Source organism: Sciurus carolinensis, chromosome 3 (genome assembly GCF_902686445.1).
Source record: "Sciurus carolinensis chromosome 3, mSciCar1.2, whole genome shotgun sequence".
Taxonomy (NCBI): Eukaryota; Metazoa; Chordata; class Mammalia; order Rodentia; family Sciuridae; genus Sciurus; species Sciurus carolinensis.
This window is the reverse complement of record NC_062215.1, coordinates 99,371,508-99,395,742: the sequence shown is the minus strand read 5'-3', so window position 1 is coordinate 99,395,742 and position 24,235 is coordinate 99,371,508. Positions and strand designations below refer to the sequence as shown.

At 35.3% G+C, this 24,235-nt stretch overlaps 1 protein-coding gene across 1 annotated transcript in view; it reads right to left on the bottom strand.

Moving 5' to 3' along the window:
• The window catches only part of Acvr2a (activin A receptor type 2A), a 79,824-nt gene extending 74,773 nt beyond the window's left edge, over window positions 1-5,051 (bottom strand). The window contains exon 1 of the mRNA XM_047547391.1: window positions 4,808-5,051. Within this exon, the coding sequence (XP_047403347.1) occupies window positions 4,808-4,862 (55 nt within the window). The 5' untranslated portion in view covers window positions 4,863-5,051. The remainder of the gene's footprint in view (window positions 1-4,807) is intronic.
• Between the last annotated feature and the right edge of the window lie 19,184 nt (window positions 5,052-24,235).

Genomic DNA, 24,235 nt, shown 5'->3' with positions numbered 1-24,235 from the left:
CTGATATCAAAGATGAGAAGTAAGGGTACTTATTGAAGAAAAATGCGAAAAGATTGTCTTAGACTCTAAAAGAACAAATTAAAGATTATTAAAATCTCATTTGGTTTAATTACACTTCAATTCTTTGAAACAGAGTCTGGTGGACCCAAAGGTGAAAATATCAGTAGTACCAGAGGGCTCTGAAGAGATGTTAGACAGTATGAGGCTGATTTGCATACTTTTTGTGGAAGTGATGTCAGACTTTTCCTCTGAATGATATAGTGCTACTTAAAGAGTTTCACTGTAAAGTCAGACATGGTGGCACATGCCTATAATCCCAAATATATAACAGGCTAAGGCAGGAGGATGGTTAGGTTCAAGGTCAACCTGGGCAATGTAGGCAGATCCCATCACCAAAATAGACAGACAAACAAGAACAACAAAAAGCAAATCAATCAATCAATCGATAAATTGATCTATCTCAAGTTTCACTGTAATTCTCATCCTGGTTGGCTAACTTTAATAAAGCCAGAGTTCAAAACAAGGTACGCATGTATTAATTATGATCAAGATTTAATCTTAAAAAAGAGCCAAGGGTCTGCAAGAGATCATAGAATATTATTGTGTATCCTAAATAAGTCCAATGGTAACCAAAATCCTACTAATGATTCTCAAGAAAATTATGCAATTAAGAAATCACTTTAAAAGTTTCTTGAAATTAGACAAAAGAAATCCTTTTTAAAAGGTGAATTTATACCTTTACGCTATTCAGGGCACATATGATGGGGAACATATTTCTTCCATTGATACAAAACTTTCAGGCACCATGTTAAATATGTACACACACATGTATACACACTTGTACACAGACACACACACCAGAGCCATGCAGCCCAGTGACCTCAAAAGGATAAAAGGAAATATCCTTAAAGATGATTGGTATAGCAGAGAAAATATTGGATCAAAAGCAAATATAATTAAGCTTGATACCTTGACCAACTATTCATCATATTCATAAATATGCAGTTTTCATGAACACTCAAAATAGGCCATTAGAAAGTTTATTGATAAAAGCAAAATATTTTATTAATGCTTAATGGAATGCAATCATACATATAACCTATACATACAGCAAATTTCCTAATTTAATAACATTTTAATTTTAAAAGATAATGAAAAGATGAAAACTTTTCAATACAAGGTCAACTAGCAATCATTAATTTCATATACTGGTAAAGTGAGATGACTGACTTTGAGGGAAGTAAGGAGTACAGCACTTTTACTACTATACAATGCTTTTAAAAATTAAATGTTTAAACTGGGCACATGCACACCTATAATCCCAGCAGGACAAAGCAGGACTGAAAGTCAGAGACCAGCCTGGGCAATTTAGCAAGACCCTGCCTCAAAATAAAAAATAAAAAGTGTTGGGGATATAACTCAGTGATAAAGTGCCCCTGTGTTCAATCCCCAGTACTGCAAAGAGGAAAAAAAAATTCAGAGTTTAGGCTTGTCAATCTCAACACTGCTGATATTTTGAGCCAGATAATTCTTTGTTATGGAAGACAGTCCTATGCATTATAGGATAGTTAGCAGCATCGCTGCCCTCCACCCACTAGATGCCAGCACATACACTCTGAGCTGTGACAATCAAAAATATCTCCAAATGTACCCTGAGGTAAGGGGGAGGGAAATCACCCCAACTTGAGAACTACTGATGTAGATCACAAATTTTAAAAAATTAAAAATGAAATGCGGAGGAGCGTGTCATGGTTTTTTTTTTCTGGTCCGAATGTTTCAACATATTATATTTGATCAAAGACAACATTTAAGAGATCCTCCTTCTTAGAAAACAAAGTATTTGACATCTACACTTGTTAGACAAAGTTTACAAGAATCTTAGAAGATTCTCTGCAGTGCCAACTCTCCCTCCAATCACACATACACTAGTGAGGGCGTACATGCACACACACATACACATACACACACACAGATACTGCCTAGCTGAACTGAAGAAAATGTAACATAATTACTATATTTTCATTTATTCATCAATATATTGACCACACTTTCCAGCTTCCACAGAATCCAAAGGAATTCTTAGAAAATGTAATGTAACTCAAATACCATAAAAGCTTCATTACTCTAGGTAGGATAAACCAAAGTTCTAGGTCAAGTATTAAATTCATCCTCACATTTTAACAAATTATAAGAAAAAGTACAAATTAACCATGATGCCTTTAGAAAGAAAAAATTGAGAAGCAGATTTGTATTTTGAAACTGAATCTGAGTAGAGATAAGAGGAATGAAAAATCAAAATCAAAGGGAATCTGTAAGTATTCCAGGATGAGGATAAAACTCAAAATGTTTCCCCTGGAATGAGAGTAGGAGGAAATTATACACTTGGCCATATCTTGCATAATCAGTCTCCAGAATAAAACCATGGAATGAGAAAAACTGAAAAATCAAAGTTCACAAAATACTAAAGAAAACATTTCCATCCTGAACACTTAGAATAAGACTGTTTTTTACTATTGTTTTCCACTTAAATTTTTTAAATGAAATATCCAGAAAGAAGAAAACTGACAACCTGATAAATTTCTTAATTCTCATAGAAAAAGACACTCTCATACTTCCAGCATGCCAGATTACACATTACACAGAAAAATCAATTAGGAGGAGAAACACAATAATCCTTTTTTAGAGTGCATTTGATTCATAACAAAGCCCTTTTAAAAATCAGACATTTTAAGTACTAAAAACCTTCATGTAAATATGGATTAAGGATTTTAAGATTATTTCAATTATATTCAATAGGAGCACATAATTTAAATCAACTAGAAATGTTCATTTATGAAAACAACCTATGCAACAATATTTAATATTAATTTAATGTACATGAACTATCTCTATGCTCTATAGCAACAAAATACTTTATTTCAAAATTTTCAATATTAAACTCCTGGCCCAGTGAAAATAATCCTTCAAGAAACTAACGCTCAATTCTTTTTACTCCCAAACCAGAGGAAGCTGTAAGATCTGTAGCGACAGCCTGCTTTTCTAGAAGTAATACCTTAAGACCGCTCAAGAATAATATCCTTCACCAATTAATGTGACTCAGGTGGGCTTGGGAGGGAATAATATCCAGGATCCCTTGGTCAGTGGCCATGATGCCCCTCCTTCTCAAGGGCAGGAGATCAGAAAAAGGGATTTGAACAAGAGGAGTTCACCATTCAGAACATAATAGGGACAGAGGAGAAAGAGTACTACAGGAAAGATAAAAACTACATGGTTAAGTCATTTCACAAAAGCAAGATGTTTAATGTTATCAAGGCCTTCATTCATTTCAGACACACCATTGTTTAGCTTCCTCCCTAAACCATGCACAAAAAGAACTGTCAGCCTGCCTTAAGCATGTTTCTTCTTCCATTTAAACAGACATGATTCTTTTGGTTAATCTCTGGCAATGATCGCCATTTCACAACACATTCAGCCCACCCGGAACTGATCAATACCACTACAGACATAAGACTAGACTTTATCCATTTATTAACCACAAGGAAATGTACCATTCAGCAAAATTCTATACATTACAAAAGATTCTATTAAAAAGGGGGGTGGGGAAGAGGGACACACACACACACACACACACACCACAGAGGTACACAAAGAAAAGACTACCACCCTCTAATTTCCCTGTGGCAAACGAGATAAAGACATGACCATGAAACCTGTCAATTCGTTCTTCCCCCTATAATTCTCACAACCTAGTAACTGGATAGTGAATACTTAGGATAAATAGATCCCATTATGACTTTTAAATTGTTTCATCTGTGCAACTAATTCTCCTGTTATGTACATTTGCACACCTTGCTGCTAAATACTGTATACATTTACAGAATTTCAAAACAAAAGACTAGTTTTTCCAACCACTGGTTGCAACACAGAATGTTCTCACAAAATCAAAATTTCAAATAAAATGGCCAGATTCCTCTTCCCAATCTGAGGCTAAAATATATCTCATGAGCATAGCATATTTAACAGTAAGAACAATTTCACATGGGCTGTTCTTAACCGAAAACAATGCTACCACACAAAGCGTTTAAAATAAGTATTCCGTAGGTAAGCAAAATCTATGCCTGAAAAGAGCACACAAATAAATGGTGGTTGAAAGCCAGCACATTACCAACACACAGCAGCATACCTCTTCTGCACTGAGTTATAGTTAATACTCCAACAACAACTATTTTTAACACTGCTGGACAATGAAGTTGAAGAAAACGTAAGAAGAACAGATGAATTGCTGATAGGATGCATTGTTTCTCACGGTCAAAATTAAGTAGCAACTGACTTGATCTATGTCGTAATATTCACCGGTGAAGCACTAATTAGAAGACTAGAAAATGATATTTAAAAAAATAAGAAAAAGAAAACCTTGTTTTGGAAGAGCTTACACTAAATGACATTTCGGAATACTCCTTTTGGGTCTCAACCTTTGCATAAATTGTCACTTGTGGTATTTGTGGCTTAAGAGCAATCCAACCAGCGCTGTCAGCCAGTGTTATGGCCACAAACCATGACTTTCTCACTTCCACAACAACACAGCACTCACTCTTATCAGCTCGCCAACCCAACTCAAAACAAGAAAAATTCACGGAGGTTTCCAGATCAAAATCAGACCTGGGGGTGGTGGTGGCAGCAGACGGGCTCCGGGTGTGGGGAAACCTCCCCAGGCTCCACTGGAGCTCACCGACCCAACAACAACCGCGGCCACCAGCAGCGGCAGCCGCGGCCGCAGCAGCAGCCCCACCGCGCTCCCTGCACCTACCTGAAGAACAAGAGATAAGAAAGACGGCAAACGCCAACTTTGCAGCAGCTCCCATTTTCCCGAGGCGCTGGGGAATCCGAAGGAAGTTCTCGCTAGATATCCAGTTTCCTGCGTCTTCCTCGGAGACAAACCTCCTGGTGTAAAATCAACCGTCATAAAACATATTCGGAAGCCCCCGAGGGGGGAAAAAAAAACGTTCACGGGTTCTTAAAAAAAAGAGAGAGAAAAAAGCACAACAATAAAAAGAAAAATGCACCACGGGGAAAAACCGCCACACACACGCACAACACACAAAACCAAACAACGAAAAGCCAACAACAACAAAAGCGGGTTTAAATCACTGTCAAAATCACTGTCAGCTCCGCTCGCCTCTCGAGTCTCTCGGAACAAAACGCCAGGCTGAGGCGTAGAGGAGGCGGCGGCGGCGGCGTCCACTGCCGCCCGGACAGTCCGGGAACCGAGCTGGGTCCGACGTCCGGACCGACCTTCAACCCGGACACCCAAAGTCCGCGGACCACTGGCGACCGAGCTCGCGACTGTGGCGGCCGAGGCGGCAGCGGCGCGAGGAAGGGTCGGCGGGAGCGGTAGCAACAGCAGTGCAGACGGCGGCCAAGTTCTGGTCCAGGCTCTGGCTCCGGCTCCGGGCTCCGGGCTCGGCCGCGTTTTCGGTCTCCTGGCCTCCGCCGGGCCCCGCCCCCCACACTTCCGGTTCCGGCCCGAAGCTGGAAACCAGGCGCAGCGGAGAACGCTTGGCGGCGGTGGTATCGGCGGCAGCGGCAGCCCGGCGCAGCGCGCGTGCCGGCCCGGGAGCGCGAGGAGATTGTCGGGGAAGCGAGGCGGGAGCGGGGGGGGGTGAGAGCGAGGGCGGGGCCGACTGGAAGGCGAGGAGGCGGGGCGGACAGAGGCTCGTTACCGCGAGGCCTCGGCGTCCGGCCTGCTTGGTCCACAGATCCTTCGACAAAGGGGCGCGGGTCCCTCAAAGTCCCTGGGCAGCGGCTGGGCTGTAGGTGGGCCGGGAACCACGCACGCTTGTCGTCCAGATCTCGCCCCACTGGAATCTCTGGAGCGCCCGCCCGCTGGTCAGGGGCAGCCCAGGAGGAACCCAGGATGGGGGACGGTGACTCCAAAGGGCGTCTGCGGCGCCCAGTCCTTCCTCTGGGGGTCGCCTAGTCGCCAGCGTCGAGTGGGTGGAATCTGCGGGTGGGAACCGGTCCGCCGCGCCCTTGAAGTTGCCAGAGGGAGCTCGGGACGCGCAAGCTGGCGTCCGCGCCCCCAGCCGTGGCTGTGCGACCTACCGCTGTGACTTCTATCTAAGCATTTCGTCTCGCGTCTGAAAAACTAACCAAGAAAGACCTGTCCGACGGGTCGGAATATCCAAGCCAATTATCGCAATGTACAATTTGAATCCGTTTCCACCATACCTTTTATTCTCGAAGCATTGTTTTGAAAACGGTTCTGTATGTAATAGATTGGCAAATACTTGTTTATTAAGCGTTGAAGAAAAAAACTGCAGGTTTCCATCGACATTTTCGATGGTCAGACAAGTGTTTTTAAATTTTAGCTTTTTTAGACCCTACAAGACCTTTAATCCATGTTGATTGCTTACAAGGTGCTGTCTTAGGCACATAATGGAATCCAAAATGTAAAAATAGGATCTCTTACCTCAAGGAATTCAGGGTATATACTATATTGGAAGTTGACTACAGAATACAAACTAAAGACTATAAAAGTTACTAGCTGTCTTGAGCCACTTTAGTGACCTAAAGTTAGAGATTTGGGGGGTTTTTTCTCCCCCTATTTTTATCTCAGCATCCAGAAGTGTCTGGCATATAAGTGCTTAATAAATTAAAAAATTTTTATATAAATTAGAGAGTAACTGACCTCTTTCTTAAATACAATATCCTTACATCTACTCTACAAAGTTTGTTTTTTTTTTTAAACAACCATACCATAAGCTAATTGATATTTTACTTAGGATTTACCAATTCCCACGTTTTCCCACAAAGTCAAGCCTTCTCACATTTATTTATAGTGATTTCTTTTTCTTTAAATTACTCTTTATTTCTGTTAAGTTCATCCTGTAATTATCTGCCGATTTATACATCTTGTCAGGGTTATTAGTAATCATTGTGGCTCTTTAAACTCTCTCCAAGATTTCCACTTCTCAAGTTGTGCTCAGAATTTGACTGATATTGTGCAACAGAGTCCTAAGTTAGTCTTCAAGGTGTCAGTGATCTCATGCAGTTTCCAGGCTTTATGAGCTGGTCAGAAGAATATGTATAAACCTTCCATTCTTTGGTTGAATTAAGAGTTTCCACTAACCATATGGAAAAGTGTTGTTTTTGTTTGTTTGTTTGTTTTGTTTTGTTTTGTTTTTTTATTTAGAGCCACTTTCAGTTCATTCAGTAATTTGATGTCAGTTATACCCTGGATACAGGCCTCGCTGTTGTCTTATCACTGCATCACTTCAATATTCTTGTGTTGTGAAACCAAAGCAAGTGGAATAACTGGAATAACCAGAATGGGACTGAAACTTGAAAATATATTGCTTATCTTCTTACCACTCAAATTTGTCAGTATAAGAGAACGTGAAGATTATTTATCTGCTGTATTTAAGAGGAACAACAAATCTAAATTTTCACTAGAATATTCTAACAGGGTTAAATAACCTCATGAGAGGAGTTTTTAACATCCAGTAACACTAGGTAGGTATTCTACTCCTAAATCTGTGTTTTCCCCTCCCTCTGCATTTTTTCAAAATTTTAAAAATAACTTAAAACCACAGAGTGTGTGACTACTTCCCACTGGAGTTCCAAAACTTGAAAAGAAGATAGAGGTAGCTACAGCTAATCTTACGGCCCTTCTTTACTCCCTATTTTGTTCGGGGTGGGGGGAAAGTGTGTGTGTGTGTGTGTGTGTGTGTGTGTGATGTTTGACATGGTGTGCCCTGCATTCCCCAGGCTGGCCTCAAATTTACAATCCTTCTGCCTCCACATCCCACATAACTGGGATTACAGGCATGTGCCATGGTGCCCATAGAATCCCTTTTTCTTATTCACAGATTGAGCACTTTCCTAATATTGTGAAAGATGTACAACCTGGATTTGGGAAGAAAAGGAAAGAAGGAAAGGAAACAAGGGATTTTAGGGTGCCCCAGAATATTTGATGTTACAAGATAAATAGCTTTAGTTAATGACATTTAGTCCGAAAACCCAAGATCTAACCTTGTAGCCACCTCAATGTTAGACTTTCAGGTCTAGAGTCCTGCCCAGAAGTTCAGCTGAACCATAAGCTAGGGGTGGCCGGGGAGATGGCTCAGTTGGTAGAGTGCTTGCCTTGCAAGCACAAGGTACTGGGTTCGATCCCCAGTACCCAAAAAAAAAAAAAAAAAAAAAAAAATGAACCATAAGCTAGTGTTGAAATAATCTTGAGAAGTCAGTTCTATCTAGAGAGTCAAGTATATGTTGACTGGATAAGATAGTGACACAGAATGCTTAAGAATAAAAGGTGAGTCCTTTTTGAATTAGCAACTTATATGACTCAAAAAGGTATGGACAAAGTTTCATTTCTGAAGTAGCACTGGAATTGAACGAGGCTAGAATTGAATTTGCCTTGAGATTGAGTGGTATGCCATATTCTGGAGAAATTCACCTTAAGAATTCACTCGCATGGGGACATACAATCATAGAAGCAAGATGTCAAATCTCCATCTTCAGGAAGAGATGACTGAAAACCTTTGGTGTATGTTAGAAGGTTAAGTTCCCTTTCAATGAAGGATTTAGAAATATTCTGCTGCTTTCTAGCTACTATAAAAATTTGTAGTCTGTTCCCATAACACTAGCATTCCTGAAAGTGACAAGAATTTCTTATATACCAATGCTCTAAGGAATAATACATGAGGAATAAACTTGGTAACTTTGTAAGTCAAAGAAAGACAGATTATGATGAACATTTCTTTTATGATTATCTTCTCTTTATATGCCCAAGGTGGAAAGGAAACCCCACACCATAACTTTTGCTTTATTCCTCCCCTTATATTTTGCTCAGCAATAGCAACACTATGCCAATTGGGGTCAACAAAACAAACTGAAGAGAGTGAGGCTGTGGGACTGGATAAAAGGCAAAGAGGTAAGGTAAAATATTTTAGGGCAAGAACAGGAGAAGAGTTAAGAGAAACTATCTGTGACAGAGATTCAGCACTTTGATAAAAGGCTACAGTAACCCAGTCAGAAATGTAAGTATCAGCAATCAATTGGTTTCTCTGTAACATCCCAGATGCAACATTTGACTTTTTCTCCCCACTATCACCTTCAAAACCCAGTATGGGAAACAAAATAACAGACTTAATTTGAAAGGATTTTTCCCCCATCCTCCAATTTATATTCACTACCACAGCTGCTCAGTTTTCCTGAACAGGTACTAAGACTCAAGTCCTCCCCAGTCTGAAAACCAAAGTACCTACTCTAAAACTGCTGAATGTCTCACAGAACCTCCTTCCCTCAGTGTTTCTGAATTATGGCACATCCAACCCTTCCTTCAGCAGCTGGAAATATGTATGGGGATGGAGGTAGGAGGTGGGCAAGGGTGTTGGTTTGGACAATAACTGGTAAGGGTGGGGCTATTAGTTTTTTAGGGCACTGGAAATAGGATGTTAAATTCCCTTCAGTAGGTTATTTAATTCTACCCAACAAGTAGCATAGACTTTGAGATGTACTACTTTAAAACAATCTCAAATGGAATGATGATGAAGTAATCATCCGCCACTACTCAAATTGCAGTTCTCAAACCAGTACCAACCTCAAATTGTTTCTTTCTGATCTTCAACAAGGTAAGTATGGATATTGACAACAACTGTTCAGAAACTTTGTAGAAATGATGTAATTTTATGTCTTTGAAACTACTAATAATTGGGCTTATATTTTTATTTCATGTTTTTAGTAATCACTTTTATTGCACTTTTACTTTCCAAAAGTCTTAAACATTGAAAGTCACCAAAGAGAATTTGAGAGGCACTGCAATAGAAAATAGGCTTATATACCTATTAATAACAGTGAATTTCATCTTGTTTTAACAAATGCTTAAAATATTAAATAAAATGTTGACCTTATAATACTGAAGTGTTCTAGAAAGCAAGATTGCATAAGGGTCAGTCATTTTCATTACATTGTCCATCTTTACCTGTGATATTCATTTATTCCAAAAGTAATTTTTAAGTATAGAATTTGTTCTAGGTATTAGTTATGCAAGTGATGAATGAAACTAATTAAGTCTCTACCCTCACTCAACTTGCAATACCATTAAGAAGACAAAAAAATATTCAGTAAGCAAGTAATTGCCAAAATGGGAGGAAATATTTTTATAAGTGGACAGAATGCTGAGATAAAGAATAAGAGTAGTGGGATAAGGTAGAAAGAAGGAACCTATTTAGAGAGAATGATTTAAGAAGGGTTTTCTAAGGAAGTGGCATTTTAAACTGAAAGCCAAATAATGAAAAGGAGGTAGCCAAGAAAGAAGTTAATGAAGAAGGAACAGTATGTACAAAACCTAGATTGTATTTAAGAAACTGAAACAAGGCTCTCATATGAAGGAGAATGGTATGAGTAAGGAAGAGAAAAGAACAAGTCTCAGACTATATAAAATCTCATAGGAAAAATAAGGTTCTTGGATCAATTAGAAGTGAAGCATCAAGCCATTGGTGATCTGGTTTATGCTTAAAATATCACTTTGTTATATAGAGAATGAGTTTGTAGGATATTCTCAAAGAAAGCAGAGACTAGTTAGAAAGTCATCCAGTCAGTCTAGAGATGATAGTATTATGAACCAATATACAAAGGAGTGAGAAGATTCAAGATATATTCTGGAAGTGAAATCAACAGAGTTTGCTGGTGGATTGAATGACTCCTGATTTTTTTTCTTGAGCAAATGAATTGAGGTAGTGTCATTTATTGAGATGGGGGAAAGTGGGGAGGGGTATTACTCATATCTTAATGAGATACAAGACTCAACTAATGAAAAGATTCAATTTTGAAAATATTAACTTTGATGTGCCTGTGAGACACCCCAATGGAGATATAAAGCAAGCTAATGAATGTATGTGACTGAATTTTGGAGAAACTTGCAATGCTACAGATAAAAATATGGGAGTTTTCAGCACATGAATGGTATTTAAAGCCATGAAGTGAATGAGAGCATCTAAGTAGGGAGTAGAGAGAGAGAGAAAAAAAATTGTTAAGTAGATTAAAAGCCAGGAAAGGGAACAAAGTAGTGGCAGCCAGAGAAGTGAGATAAAAACCAAGGCATAGAAATGTCATATTGGAGATCATTTTACAAAAGGGAGATAGGAATACTGTTGAATCCCATAGAGACATCTAGGAAATTAAAGAACAAAAATATAAGAGGTCTTTGGATATGGTATCATGGAGACAATCAATGTCCTTGAAAGTAGTTTCAGCAGAAGCAAGATTGAAGTATTTGAAGAATTAGTAAATGAAAATAACAAATAACAATTCTTTAAAAATATTTGGCTATAACTGATTGGCAGGAGAATCACAAGTTTGATGCCAGACTGGGTGTCTTAGTGAGACCCTGTCTAAATAAATAAATAGATAGATATATAAATAATGGCTGGGTATGTAGTTCAGTGGTAGAGCACCCCTGAGTCCAATTCTTAGTACAAAAAAAAAAAAAAAAAAAAAATATATATTATATATATATATATATATATATATATATGTAAAAAAAATCAAATAGAATGGGGGGAAGGGCTCTTGGGAAATGCAGACTCAAAGGAATTTTTTTTCAGTTTTCAGAAGAGAGATGACAAATTATATTCATAAAATGATAAGTAAGTATGGTGCCATAGGAGTAAAGATTGAAAATGCAGAAGAAAGAGAGGAAAACCAGGCAAAATACCTGTTAAGGCAAGGAAAGAGGAACTTCGGAATATGGGATGTATAGGTTGGCCTTTGAGAGTAGGGTGATCATCCTTCCCTCCTCCTACCTCTCTTCCATTTCCTCTTTCTCTTCCATTTCTTGGAAGGAAGAAAACAAGTAGTAAGAGCAAGCAGAAGCATGCAGATTTGTAGAAGTGGACTGTAAAGAATGAGGATTACAGCACACCCAGCTCAAGTTGTTCTCATATACATTCTTATTTGACTTTCATTACAACTTTGAGAGAAAGCCTGGATAATGTTATTACCATGTTACGGAAAAGGAGAAAACATGAGTCTCAGAGAAAGTACAAATGTAATATTAAGTAGTTATACAGAGGCACATGGTAAATAGAGTCAATTTATTGTTCTGTATTTTAAATTAAATTCATATTTATAAATAAATCAATGCCTATTTATTAAATATGTAAGTCTTAAGACTTCCTTTCAATGGCACCTTTCTTAAATACGAGTAAATTTTATTTTTTTAAATCCCTGTAGATAAAAATTTCAATCTATTTTTTTCAGATGTATACATTGTGTAAAGTAAGATAAAGTATGTACCTGAAAAGGAATTATATGAATATTTGCTCCTTCTATAACATGGAGAGCATTTTTAACCTGTGCTGAAATAAAATTATTTTAGAAATATTTATGATTTAAAACTCTATTCCTAAAGAATTATGAATAGGAAAAGATATGAGATTATTGCTTTTATTTTGTGTAAGAGATTTTTTGCACTTTTATGATAGATAATAATATGTATATATAAAATAAAATATTTTGCAGTAAAATAAAGTCAGTGGGGGAAAGAAAAATATTTTCTTTTCCATATGTTTTTATTTTTTTAATTTTTGTTTTTTTAGGTTTAACTACTGGATTTCCCCACCTGTTTAAGCATGCAAATTAAACAAAACACTTAACTGTGCTTTATTGTGCTTCTTTTTAACTTAGATCAGAAGAATTTTAATCAAAACTGTACTGAAACTTTAGGGGAATCTAAGTTGTAAGGGATGTTAGTAATTTTAACTACTCCAGATATATTCTGTCCACTTTTTTATATTCAAAATCAGTTATTACTGCTACTCTTGCAAATAAGTAATAATTTTATCCCATTTTTCAGGTGAACAAATACAAAGGTTAAATGGTTTGCCTAGGGGCACAAATTGAATCAGTAGCAGAAATGGGATTATAACTCCAAACTACTGACTCAAAGCTTAGTCCAGTGAGCCATGCTGTTTCTCAAGCAGTAGGCATATTAATTGTTCCTCCAAGCAGGAATCAGAGTTCTAAATGGAGCATGTCCCATTCAGAAGACCTATGCAACATAGTAAAGAGATCCATTTCTTTCATTAGTTAAGAAAGAAAGAAAGAGGATGAAAGAAAGAAATTTATGCACAAAATCATAGAATTTGCCTTGTTAAAGAACAAGTATATAATATAAATTCAAAAAGTAATACAAAATATATTACAAAAATACACTGTTTCCTAGTTATAAACCCATAGAATGTTTTGATTTTGTTTTCAATAGTAGTATCAAATCTAGAATACAAAGAATGGTGAATTTGCTATATAAAAAAACACACAATTTAGGAATCTATTTACCCTTTATTTTCTAGGCTAATTATAGAAAAATGTATAATTATACTTAATATTTGAATTAATGTTTACCTTACTCATTATTTCAAGTCCACCCATAAAAAATATTTAATATTTTTACTCAATTTTAACTCTGTACTTTCAGAGCTATAAATGGGAAGAAAATTGTATTGAAAGTGGAGACTAAGGAAAACTACAAATTAAAAGTAAATAGCTCTACTTCCATTTCTGGATATGATGGAAAACTTATATTACATTAACTCTCCTATTAAGAACAACAATTTATAAATAATATATGCAACCACTCTGTGAAACTACTTAGAAATTAAAGAATCTAGTACTAAAGGGCCAAAAATCCTGGAGAGGACAGAAGTTTAATGAATTGAGGTCCATAATTACCTATGCTTTTCACTTTGGTATTTGAATTCATGATATGGGTATAAAGGACAAGAGGAAAGTGGCAGTTAGGACCATGGCTTTTTCATTGGGTTAGGGAGACATGTTGCAGGTTGTGGCTGCTAAAATGACTTAATGAACTTGAGTCTAGAAGTTGAGAAAAGCACAGAGGAGTGAACCCAAAATTCTGTGCAGTCTCTTCAAGTTGAAGGCTGACTCCTTAACTGTGTTGGGTAAGATGCAGACAAATTAAATGTAAAGAAACAGTTTTGTAGTTAAAGAATTGAGCCCAGATTATGGCAGTCTTGGAAACTTTTGGAGACAGAGATGGGAAGGAGGAAGAGCCCAAGTAAACATTTCAAGAAGGGTACTTCTTAAAAAGTGAAGGCTAAGCTTTAAGACAAAACTGAAAGTTGATGAGCCTAAAAAATCTGAAATCCAATACTGAGTGGAGTAGTATGATTAAGTCTATGCATTATATGACTTCTGGAACAAGTTAAAGCCACTCTGGAGAAAGATAATTTCCTGCATAATCTTTGCTATTTTTCACAACATCCCCATAAAAATTATAAATTAACAAAGCATGTAAAAATCAGGACCAAATGGAATTTCTAGAACCTGAAATTATAAGAACTAAAATGAATTTTTTAAATGGATTTATAATAGGTTAGGCACAACGAGAATAGTAAACTAAGAGTGAGTATTATAGAAAGTATTCATATTTGAGCACAGAGAGTAAAACAACAACAACGACAACAAAGGAAAATGCAGAAGGCAGAATAAGAAATTAAAAGCTAAAAAAGAAAAAGAATGTAAGAGTGGAACAGAGTTTAAAAGTTCTGATATATCTATTATTGCCATCCTAGAAGGATAGGAGAACATGAATTGAACAAAAGCAACATTTGAAAAATGATTGGTAGTTAACAAAAGAAGAGAAGTCATAAATTCAAGAAACTCTGCGAGTCACATTTAGTACAAATTTTATAAAAAGTATACCCAGATGATTATGCTCAAACATTTGTAAAACAATTAAAAATACTGAAAGTAGAGAAAAAATACACTTTACTTTCAAAGGTGCAAAAATGAGAGTTAATGCTGGCCTTTTAGTAGAAACTAGACAAACCATAAAGTCAATGTTAATACATCTTTAAATTTCTGAAAAAATACAATTGCTAAACAAAACGTCATACTTCTTCTTCATAAAACTATCCATTAAAAAGGACTGGGGTTGTGGTTCAGTGCTTGACTAGTATGTGTGAGGCACTGGGTTCAATTCTAAGCACCACATATATAAAATACAGGTCCATCAACAACTAAAAAAATTTTTTAAGTAAAAATAAAAAAGGAATGTTAATTAAGTGCCTTTTCAGATAGAGAATTTATTGCTATCAGACTTATGCTAAATTAGAGACTAAAGGGATTTTTTCAGAGTTAAATGCAGAACTGCAGAAAAATTAAGAAAACTTGGAGGGTAATATATGAGTAAATCTAACCACAAACAATAGTAGTAATATATACAGGTTTAAAAATAGGTGTAGTATTAATACAATAATAATATAAAAAGTAAAAAGTGCTATAACAAAATAATATAGACTGAGTGGCTTAACAAATATTTATTTCTCCTTATTGGAAGCTAAAAAGTCTAAGATCAATGTGTCAGAAAATTCAGTTCCTTGCCTTCTTCCTGGCCCTTTTCAAAGCAGTCACCTTTTTTGCTTTGTCCTCATATGATAGAGAGCAGAGTGAGCTCCAGTCTCTTTCCTTTTCTTCTAAAGACACTAGTTCTATATCAAGGGCCTCTCCTTCATGAGTTCATCTAAACCTAACTACCACTCAAAGAACCCACCTTTAAATACTATCACATTGAGAATTAGAGTTTCAGTAAATGAATTTGAGGGAAGAGAGACTCAGTTTGGTCCATAGCAGAGTAAATGAAGTTAAAGTGTTGTAAGGTCCTTGACTTATCCAAGAAGTGCTAAATGTACTAACTAAAGGTCAACTTAAGAAATTATTTTATTTGACTTAAGGTAGACTGTAATAAGCAAAGGATGAATGTTGGAATGTATTATTTTAGGGTAGCCAATAAGGTAATAATATATATAAGTAACAATTTAATACATGTGATAAATAGAATTACAAACAATCCAATAGAAAGGACACTGAAATAGAACAGGTGATAGAAAATATAGTAAGAAGATAAATTTGAATCCAAATACATCAATAATCACATTGGATTTGTTGAACCAATAGTCCAATTAAATGATAATAATTGCCATAATGAGTCAATAAGAAAATAATACCCAAACACCAAGCTGCTTATAAGAAACTATTAAAGGCTGAAAGTAATAGTATGAAAACTATGATATGAAATTAACCATAAGAACTCACACATAGTCTATCCTGAAGACTTATTCCATTCACACTTAAGAAAAATGTGAATTCTACTGTTTTGTGTGGAGTGATACATAGAGATCTACTATGTATGGGTAACTTATACTGTTCTAGTCTTCTATTTTCTTGTTCATAGTCTTTCTTTTTATTTCACCCATTTAAGTGAATAACTGATATCTCCAATCATTTTTGTAATTGTCTAATTCTTTCTTCTTCAATTTTGCTTCACATATTTTTAATTCTGCCACAAGGTGAATAAATATTTATAATTGTTAGGCCATCCTGGTAGATTGACCCATTTATTGTCATAAAATGCTCCCTTTTGTGTCTAGCATTTTTGTCTTAATTTCTTTTTTGTCTGATACCAATATTGCCAGTTAGATCTATTTTGGTAACTAGGTCTCTTTGGTTATAGTAACCAAAAAGATTTTTGCCATTCTTTTACTTTAAACCACTTTTTTTCCCCTTCAAATCTAAAGATAATATTTTATTGTATCTTTGTATTATATTAAACTCTATTTTGAAACCTCTATCTTTTGACTCAAGAGTTTAATCCATCACATGTAATGTAACTGATAAGGTAGAATTTACATCTGCCATTTTGCTATTTGTGATTTATAAGGCTTATATTTATTTATTCCTCAATCATTGTCTTCTTTTGTATTTGGTAGTTTCAGTATATAATTTGAATTCCCTTATTGTTTCTTCTGTTATATTTGAAGATTTTTTGGTGTGTGGTTGCTATGAAGATTAAAATTAATATGTTACCAAACTTTGCTTCAGATTAATACCAACTTAATTTCAGTAATGTAGAAAAACTTTGCTCCACTGTAGCTCCTTCCCTCCCCTTGTTTCGTCATAGTCATAGAATTATTTTTACACATGAAAACCCATCAATAAAGTTTTATGATTGTGGTTTGATGCATTTATCTTTTAAATAATTAGGAGAAGAACAGAATTACAAACAAAAATTCACTTTTTTGAAAAAAAATTTGTTTTAATTAGTTATGCTTGACAGCAGATTGCACCTTGACACATCATCTATATACTGGACTCATTCTGGTTGTACATGATGTAGAATCCCACCAGTCATATATTCATACATGTACATAGGGTAATAATGTCTGAATCATTCTACTATCCTTCCTACTTCCAGACCTCCTCCCCTCCCTTCACTCCCCTCTACCTAAAGTAACTATTCTACTATCCTTCCTACCCCCATAACCCCTAGCCCCCTCCTTCTTATTGTGAATTAGCATCAACATATCAGAGAAAACATTTGCCCTTTGGTTTTTGGGTTTTGCTTATTTCACTTAACTTGATATTCTGTAGCTCCATCCATTTACCTGCAAATGCCATAATTTCATTCTTTTTTAGGGCTGAGTAACATTCCATCATATATATCGCATATTTTAAATGCATTCATCTATTGAAGGATACCTAGGTTGGTTCCATAGTTTAGCTATTGTGAGTTGAGCTGCTATAAACATTGATGTGGCTACATCACTGTAATATGCTGATTTTAAGTCCTTTGGTTGTGTGGCCTCCAGGCATGCCATGTACCCCAGGTCTAGAAGTACTAACTGCGCTTAAACTTTCACATTGTACTGTGTCACTGAAGCTGCAGCACCTGTAAGCTGACCCCAATGGTGAGTCCCCCTCCCCTCTAGGAGACCCAAGCAGGATGCCCTTATGTGATCTTCTATCTGGGTCTCTCATGGTGGCTGAGCAAAATATCATCAGCAAAGTTAATAGAGAAACTCAAAGAAGTTCATTCAAAACACCCTGGTCATTGACAGAGGTGAGATGAAATCTTAGAGTAGTTTTAATTTGCATTTTTCTAATTGTAAAGATATTGTACATTTTCTCATATATTTATTGATAGATTGTGTTTCTTATTCTATGAAGTGTCTGTTCAGTTCCTTAGCCCATTTATTGATTGGGTTATTTGGTTTTTTGATATTAAGTTTTTTGATTTCTTTTATGTCCTGGTGATTAATGCTCTATCTGAGGTGCATATAGTAAAGATTTTCTCCCATTTTGTAGGCTCTCTCTTCACATTGTTGATTGTTTCTTTTGCTAAGAAGAAACTTTTTAGTTTGAATCCATCCTATTTGTTGATTCTTGATTTTACTTCTTGTGCTTTAGGAGTCTCATTAAGGAAGTCAAGATCCTAAGCCAACATGGTGAATATTTGGGCCTACTTTTTCTTCTGTTAGGCATAGAGTCTCTGGTCTAGTGCCTAAGTCTTTGATTCACTTTATCTTGAGTTGAGTTTTTTGCAGGATGAGAGATAGGGTTTTATTTTCATTTTGCTACATATGGATTTACAATTTTCCCAGCACCATTTTTGAATAGGCTATTTTTTCTCCAGTGAATGTTTTTGGTGCCTTTGTCTAGTATGAGATAACTGCATTTATGCAGGTTTTTCTGTGTTTTCTCTTCTGTACCATAGTTCTATGTGTCTGTTTTGGTGCCAATATCATGCAGTTTTTGTTACTATGACTCTGTAGTATAGTTTAAGATCTGGTATTGTGATTCCACCTGCTTCACTCTTCTTGCTAAGGATTGCTTTGGCTATTCTGGGTCTCTTATTTTTCCAAATGAATTTCAGATTGCTTTTTCTAGTTCTATGAAGAATGTCATTGATTTTAATTGGAATTGCCTTGAATCTGTATAACACTTTTGGTAGTATGACCATTTTGACAATATTAATTCTGCCTATCCAGGCACGTGGGAGGTCTTTCCATCTTCTAAGGTCTTCTTCAATTTCTTTCTTTAGTTTTCTGTAGTTTTCATTGTAGAGGTCTTCACCTCTTTTGTTAGATTGACTCCCAAGTATTTTATTTTATTTTTCGAAGCTATTGTGAGTAGGGTAGTTTCTTAATTTCTCTTTCAGTAGATTCATCACTGATGTATGGAAATGCATTTGATTTATGGGTGTTGATTTTATAACCTGCTACTTTGCTGAATTCATTTATAAGTTCTAGAAGTTTTCTGGTGGAATTTTTTGGCTCTACTAAATATAGGATAATGTCATTGGCAAATAGTGAGAGTTTGAATTCTTCTTTTCTGTTCATATCCTTTTAATTTCTTGCTCCTAATTTCTCTGACTAGAGTTTAAAGGACAATGTTGAATAGAAGTGGTGAAAGAGGGCATCCTTGTCTTATTCCAGCTTTTAATTTTCTCCATTTGGAATGATGTTGGCCTTGAGTTTAGCATATATAGCTTTTATGATGTTGAGGTATTTTCCTACTATCCCTAATTTTTCTGGTGTTTTGAAAATGAAGGGGTGCTGTATTTTGTCAAATGCTTTTTCTGCATCTATTGATATGATCATTTGATTCTTGTTTTTAAGTCTATCAATGTGATGAATTATAAAGAGAAGAACAAATCAATACCCAAAACAGTAGAAGACAGGAAATAATTAAAATCACAGCTGAAATCAATGAAATTGAAACAAAAGAAACAATTCAAAAAATGGACAAATCAGAAAGTTGATTCTTTGAAAAATAAATAAAATTGATAGATCCCTAGGCATGCTAATGAAGAGAAAAAGAGAAAACTCAAATTACTAAAATATGTGATCAAGAAGGAAATATCACAATGAACATGACTAAATACAGAAGAAAATTAGAAACTGTTTTGAAAATTAATACTCCAATAAAATAGAAAATCTTGAAGACATCGACAAATTTCTAGAGACATATCACCCACCCAAACTGAATCAGGAGGACCTACATGATTTAAAACAATCAATTACAAGTGATGAATAGAAAACACCATCAAAAGCCTACCAACCAAGAAAAGTCCAGGACCAGATGGATTCTCAACCAAGTTCTACAAGTCCTTCAAAGAAGAATCAACACCAACTCCTCAAAATATTCCATGAAAAAGAAAAGGAGGGAGCCCTTTCAAACTCATTCTGTGAGGCTAATATCACCCCGATACCAAAATTAGACAAAGAAAAGAAAGTAAACTTCAGAGTAATACCCTGATGAATATAGATGCAAAAATTCTCAATAAAATTCTGACAAATCACATACAAAAACACATATTAAAAAGATAGTGCACCATGATCACGTGGGGTTCATCCCAGAGATGCGAGGGTGGTTCAACATATGGAAATCAGTAAAGGTAATTCATGACATGAATAGACTTTTAAAAATCCAGTTTTATTCTTTGTCTTCTTAGAGTTGTACTATTATCATCTAGGAATGGATCTCTTTATATTCATCATATTTGGGGTTTATTCTTAAATCTACAAAAACATTTTTCCTCAAATGTAGGAAATGTGGCCATTATTTCTTCAAATAATCTCTGTCCTTTTCTCTTTTCTACTTTTGAGATTTTTCATTACTCATATCTTGATACTCTTGATATTCTACATATTCCCAGGGTTCTGGTCATGTTTCTTCATTAGGAAAATAAAACAGAAGTATTTGGATTAGACAAAGGGGAATAAGGGGAAAGGAGTGGGAATCGGAATAGGAAAGATAGTAAAATGAATCAGCTATTACTATCCTATGGACATTACTATCGACCAATGTAATTCTACCTTATGTTGGACCAGAAGAATGAGAAGTTACATTCCATATATGTATTAAGTCCAAATACTTTCTACTGTCATATATAACTAATAAGGGCAAATTAAAAAAAAACTCAGAATGTACAATTTCAATTGACATTTCTAGCTTGCAAGTTCTTTGGCTGCTTAAATCTGGTCTTGAGACTTCTGGTGAATTTTTCATTTCCGTTTTTGTATTTTTAAATTAAAGATTTTATATTTTGATCTTGTTTTTAAAGACTAACGTCCATATTTTTATTGGTATTCCATATTTGATGAGTCATCTTTCATGTAATTTAATTCCTTAACCATGATCTCCTTTAAATTTTCAAACCTGTTTATAACTTATTGTTATTTGTCTAGAAATCTCAATATTTGAGTTTCTTCATGGGCAGTTTCCTTTAAGTACTTTCCCTTTGTATATGGGCCATATTTTCCATGCCTTGTAATTTTTTTATTCTTACTAGAAAATGCACTTCTTTGTAATATTCTGTAATAACTTCAGGAATCAGAAATCCCCACTTCAGGCTTTAATGTTGTTGCTTGCTTATTGTTGCTGTTCTTGTTTGTTTAGTGATTTTCTGGGGCAAATTCTGTAAACTTTGTATTGTTTATCATATGTGGCTAGTGAAGTCTCTGCTTACCTTAGTGAACAGGTAATTATTTTAGGAAGCTTTCCTTAAATGCCTTGAATTTAAGTACCCAGGAGCTTGCATTTATGATGGGGTATGCCTTAGCTTTGACTTGTTACTTGTACAGGTCCTCAAGTTGTACTAAAGGTCAGAGAATAGGGGCATGCATGTGGTTTTCTAGTTTCCTAGGAACATGTTGAATTCTTTTCCATGTGCTGTTCACTTCTCATGTTTCCATTAAGTTTTTGTTTGTTTTACCACGCTTATTTGTCTCAAATGCTATTTCTGCTTAAACAGCTATGATGTTGAACAATTGCCACTGAATGCTTTTGACAAATGTCTTGGGGATAAAACTTTCCTTACTGCATGAACTCTGAGTCAGGTAAAATTAAGACACGTTTTTTGAGTGAGACTTTTCCAGGGAAGCTGCTGGGTGGGTCCAATAGTGACAATTTGCTTAGGAGTCTGTGGGAGTTCCAAGTCTGTCTTCCCTCCTGTAGTGTCTGCATAGGTGGTTTCACATACCATGGTGCAAGACAGCTGATTTTGAAGGCTACCATGGATTCGGAGAGAGAGTATGATGAGAACAGGGCAAGTTAATATGCTATAAAATTCACTGTTCTTACCAAAATTCAATTGTTTTTCTTTATTAAGTGTTTCTCAACTTGCTGTGATCTTGGTATGTTTCTAGACTTCTAAAAATAATAATTTTGACAATTTTACTAGTGTTCTTGCTTTTATAATTGAAGATTTTCTGAGGTTCTTATTCAGTATTCCAGAAGTACTTCTGTTCTACTATTTCATAAGGTAAAATAGTCTATTGCAATAAAAAGATTGAACAACTGCTTCATGTGACAATATTGAATACATCTCAAAGAAATAATATACAGCCAAGAAGTCAGACACAAAACAATATGTACCATGGAATTTTTGTTTATTCAGACTTCCAAAACAGTTAAAAGAAATATAGAAGTTATCTCTGAGGAGGGGATTACATGGGATGTAGCATGAGGGAATATTCTAGAATGTGATAATGTTCTATATTCTAATATTGATGGTGGTTCCCCAGGTATATTCATTTATTAAATTCTTTGAGTGATATACTTTGTGAAGTTCTTTATATGAGTGTATACTTTTGTAAAAACTTCAAAAGTTAAATGGTTAAATTGAAGGCCCTTCTTTAATTTTTTACAGAGTTTCATGCAAGGAGTAAATGGTTTCCTATTCATAGTTAAGAGATTTGTGTATGTATCACGAAGACATTAGAATGATTTGTTTTTAATTGTATTACTATTAATAATAAAATGTTACATTTCTGAAATATCTTATAGTTTTTTATTTGTTTTAATGTTATTTTATCATATGAACAACTCATGGATTTCAAATGTTATATTTTCCAAACAAGGAGATTCATGTAGAGTCACAGATTTTGTGAAGACTACAGTCACATAGTCTTATTCTTATTGTTTTCCTACCATATTTTACTGCCATGTGAGTTTTTTAAAGAATATTACTAGTCACCAACTAGTAATAATGGTCCTCTATTGAGAAATTCTTAAAGGATATAGTCCTGATTCTATAGGTAATATTTGAATTCAAGGGATAGAAATAATTATGAACTTCCTCTTTGTAGACTCTCTGTGAGATAGAAGAGCATTTGTCATCCAATTTAAAATATATCCCTTGATGAGATTTCTCAATGCTCATTCATTACAATATAATATACTTTTGATAAGGAAATCATCCATGATTATAGTAGATACTTCTACAACTTGCTATTTGCCTGCTTTCTACTCAAATGTAGAATGATTGGTCATAATTCTATGATTCCTTTCTAGGTGTTTGAGGAATATTAGGAATCTAGCCTTACCTTAGTAGCCATTTCCTTAACTTCTCTGGGCTTTTCTCTATGCTACAAGGTTTTTCCTGAAAAACAGTACAGATTAAGCATCTGTGATCCCCAAATCCAAAAGTCCAAAACATTTTAAGACTGATATGATGCCACCAGCAAAAATCTTCCATACCAGACCTCATGTTACAGGTTATACTCAAAACATAGGCACACTAAAAATATTGTTTAAAATTGCCTTCTTGCTATAAGGTGCATATGAAATGTAAATGAATTTCATGTTTAGACGTGAGATCTTTCTCCAACCTCTCTCTCTCTCTCCCCATTGGTCTTCCTCTCTATTATATACGTGAAATATTCCGAAATCTGAAAAAATTACAAACCTGAAACACTTCTGATCCGAAGTATTTCAGATAAGGGCTAACTTTATATCTTTGACTAGTTTATTAAGCATATTCTGAACCATAAATTCATAAATCAAAGATGAGAATAATAAACAAAATAGGACCATAAAGCAGTTATGTATTTGTGGATATCTACTGGAAAGTCTTTATTTTATTTTCAGTCAAATGAATAGCTCACAAGTGAGAAAGGACTATTTATAAGAGAATAAGGGGCTTGGATAATTTACTTATGCTTTTGCAATTAAGTTCTAAATATTAAAACTCCACTCTCAGGTCTCAAACAGAGAGCAACTCTAGCTGTTTTTTTCTACCCTTCACCTTGAATAAAAACTTAAGATTTCAGTTACTTAAAGATTCAAGAGATGAGGAACTTCTTCTCCAGATACCTCTCTATAGCCCTAGTTTTTCTCTCCTTAGAACACACCTTTCCCATTATGCTTACCAAAATACAGTTCACTATTTGTCCAATCCCTCACCTAATACTACTATTCTTTTCAGAAATTTTAGGAAAAAAAGCTATACCTGATAAAGGTGTGTAACTGTTGTTTATTGCCTCATTAGATCAAGACAGTCTAGAAGTAGCAAACCATCTCTCTTTTAAGTCATCTCAGTTCTCCCTTAAGCTCTCTCCCTGAACCCAAACCCTTGAAATCACTGCCT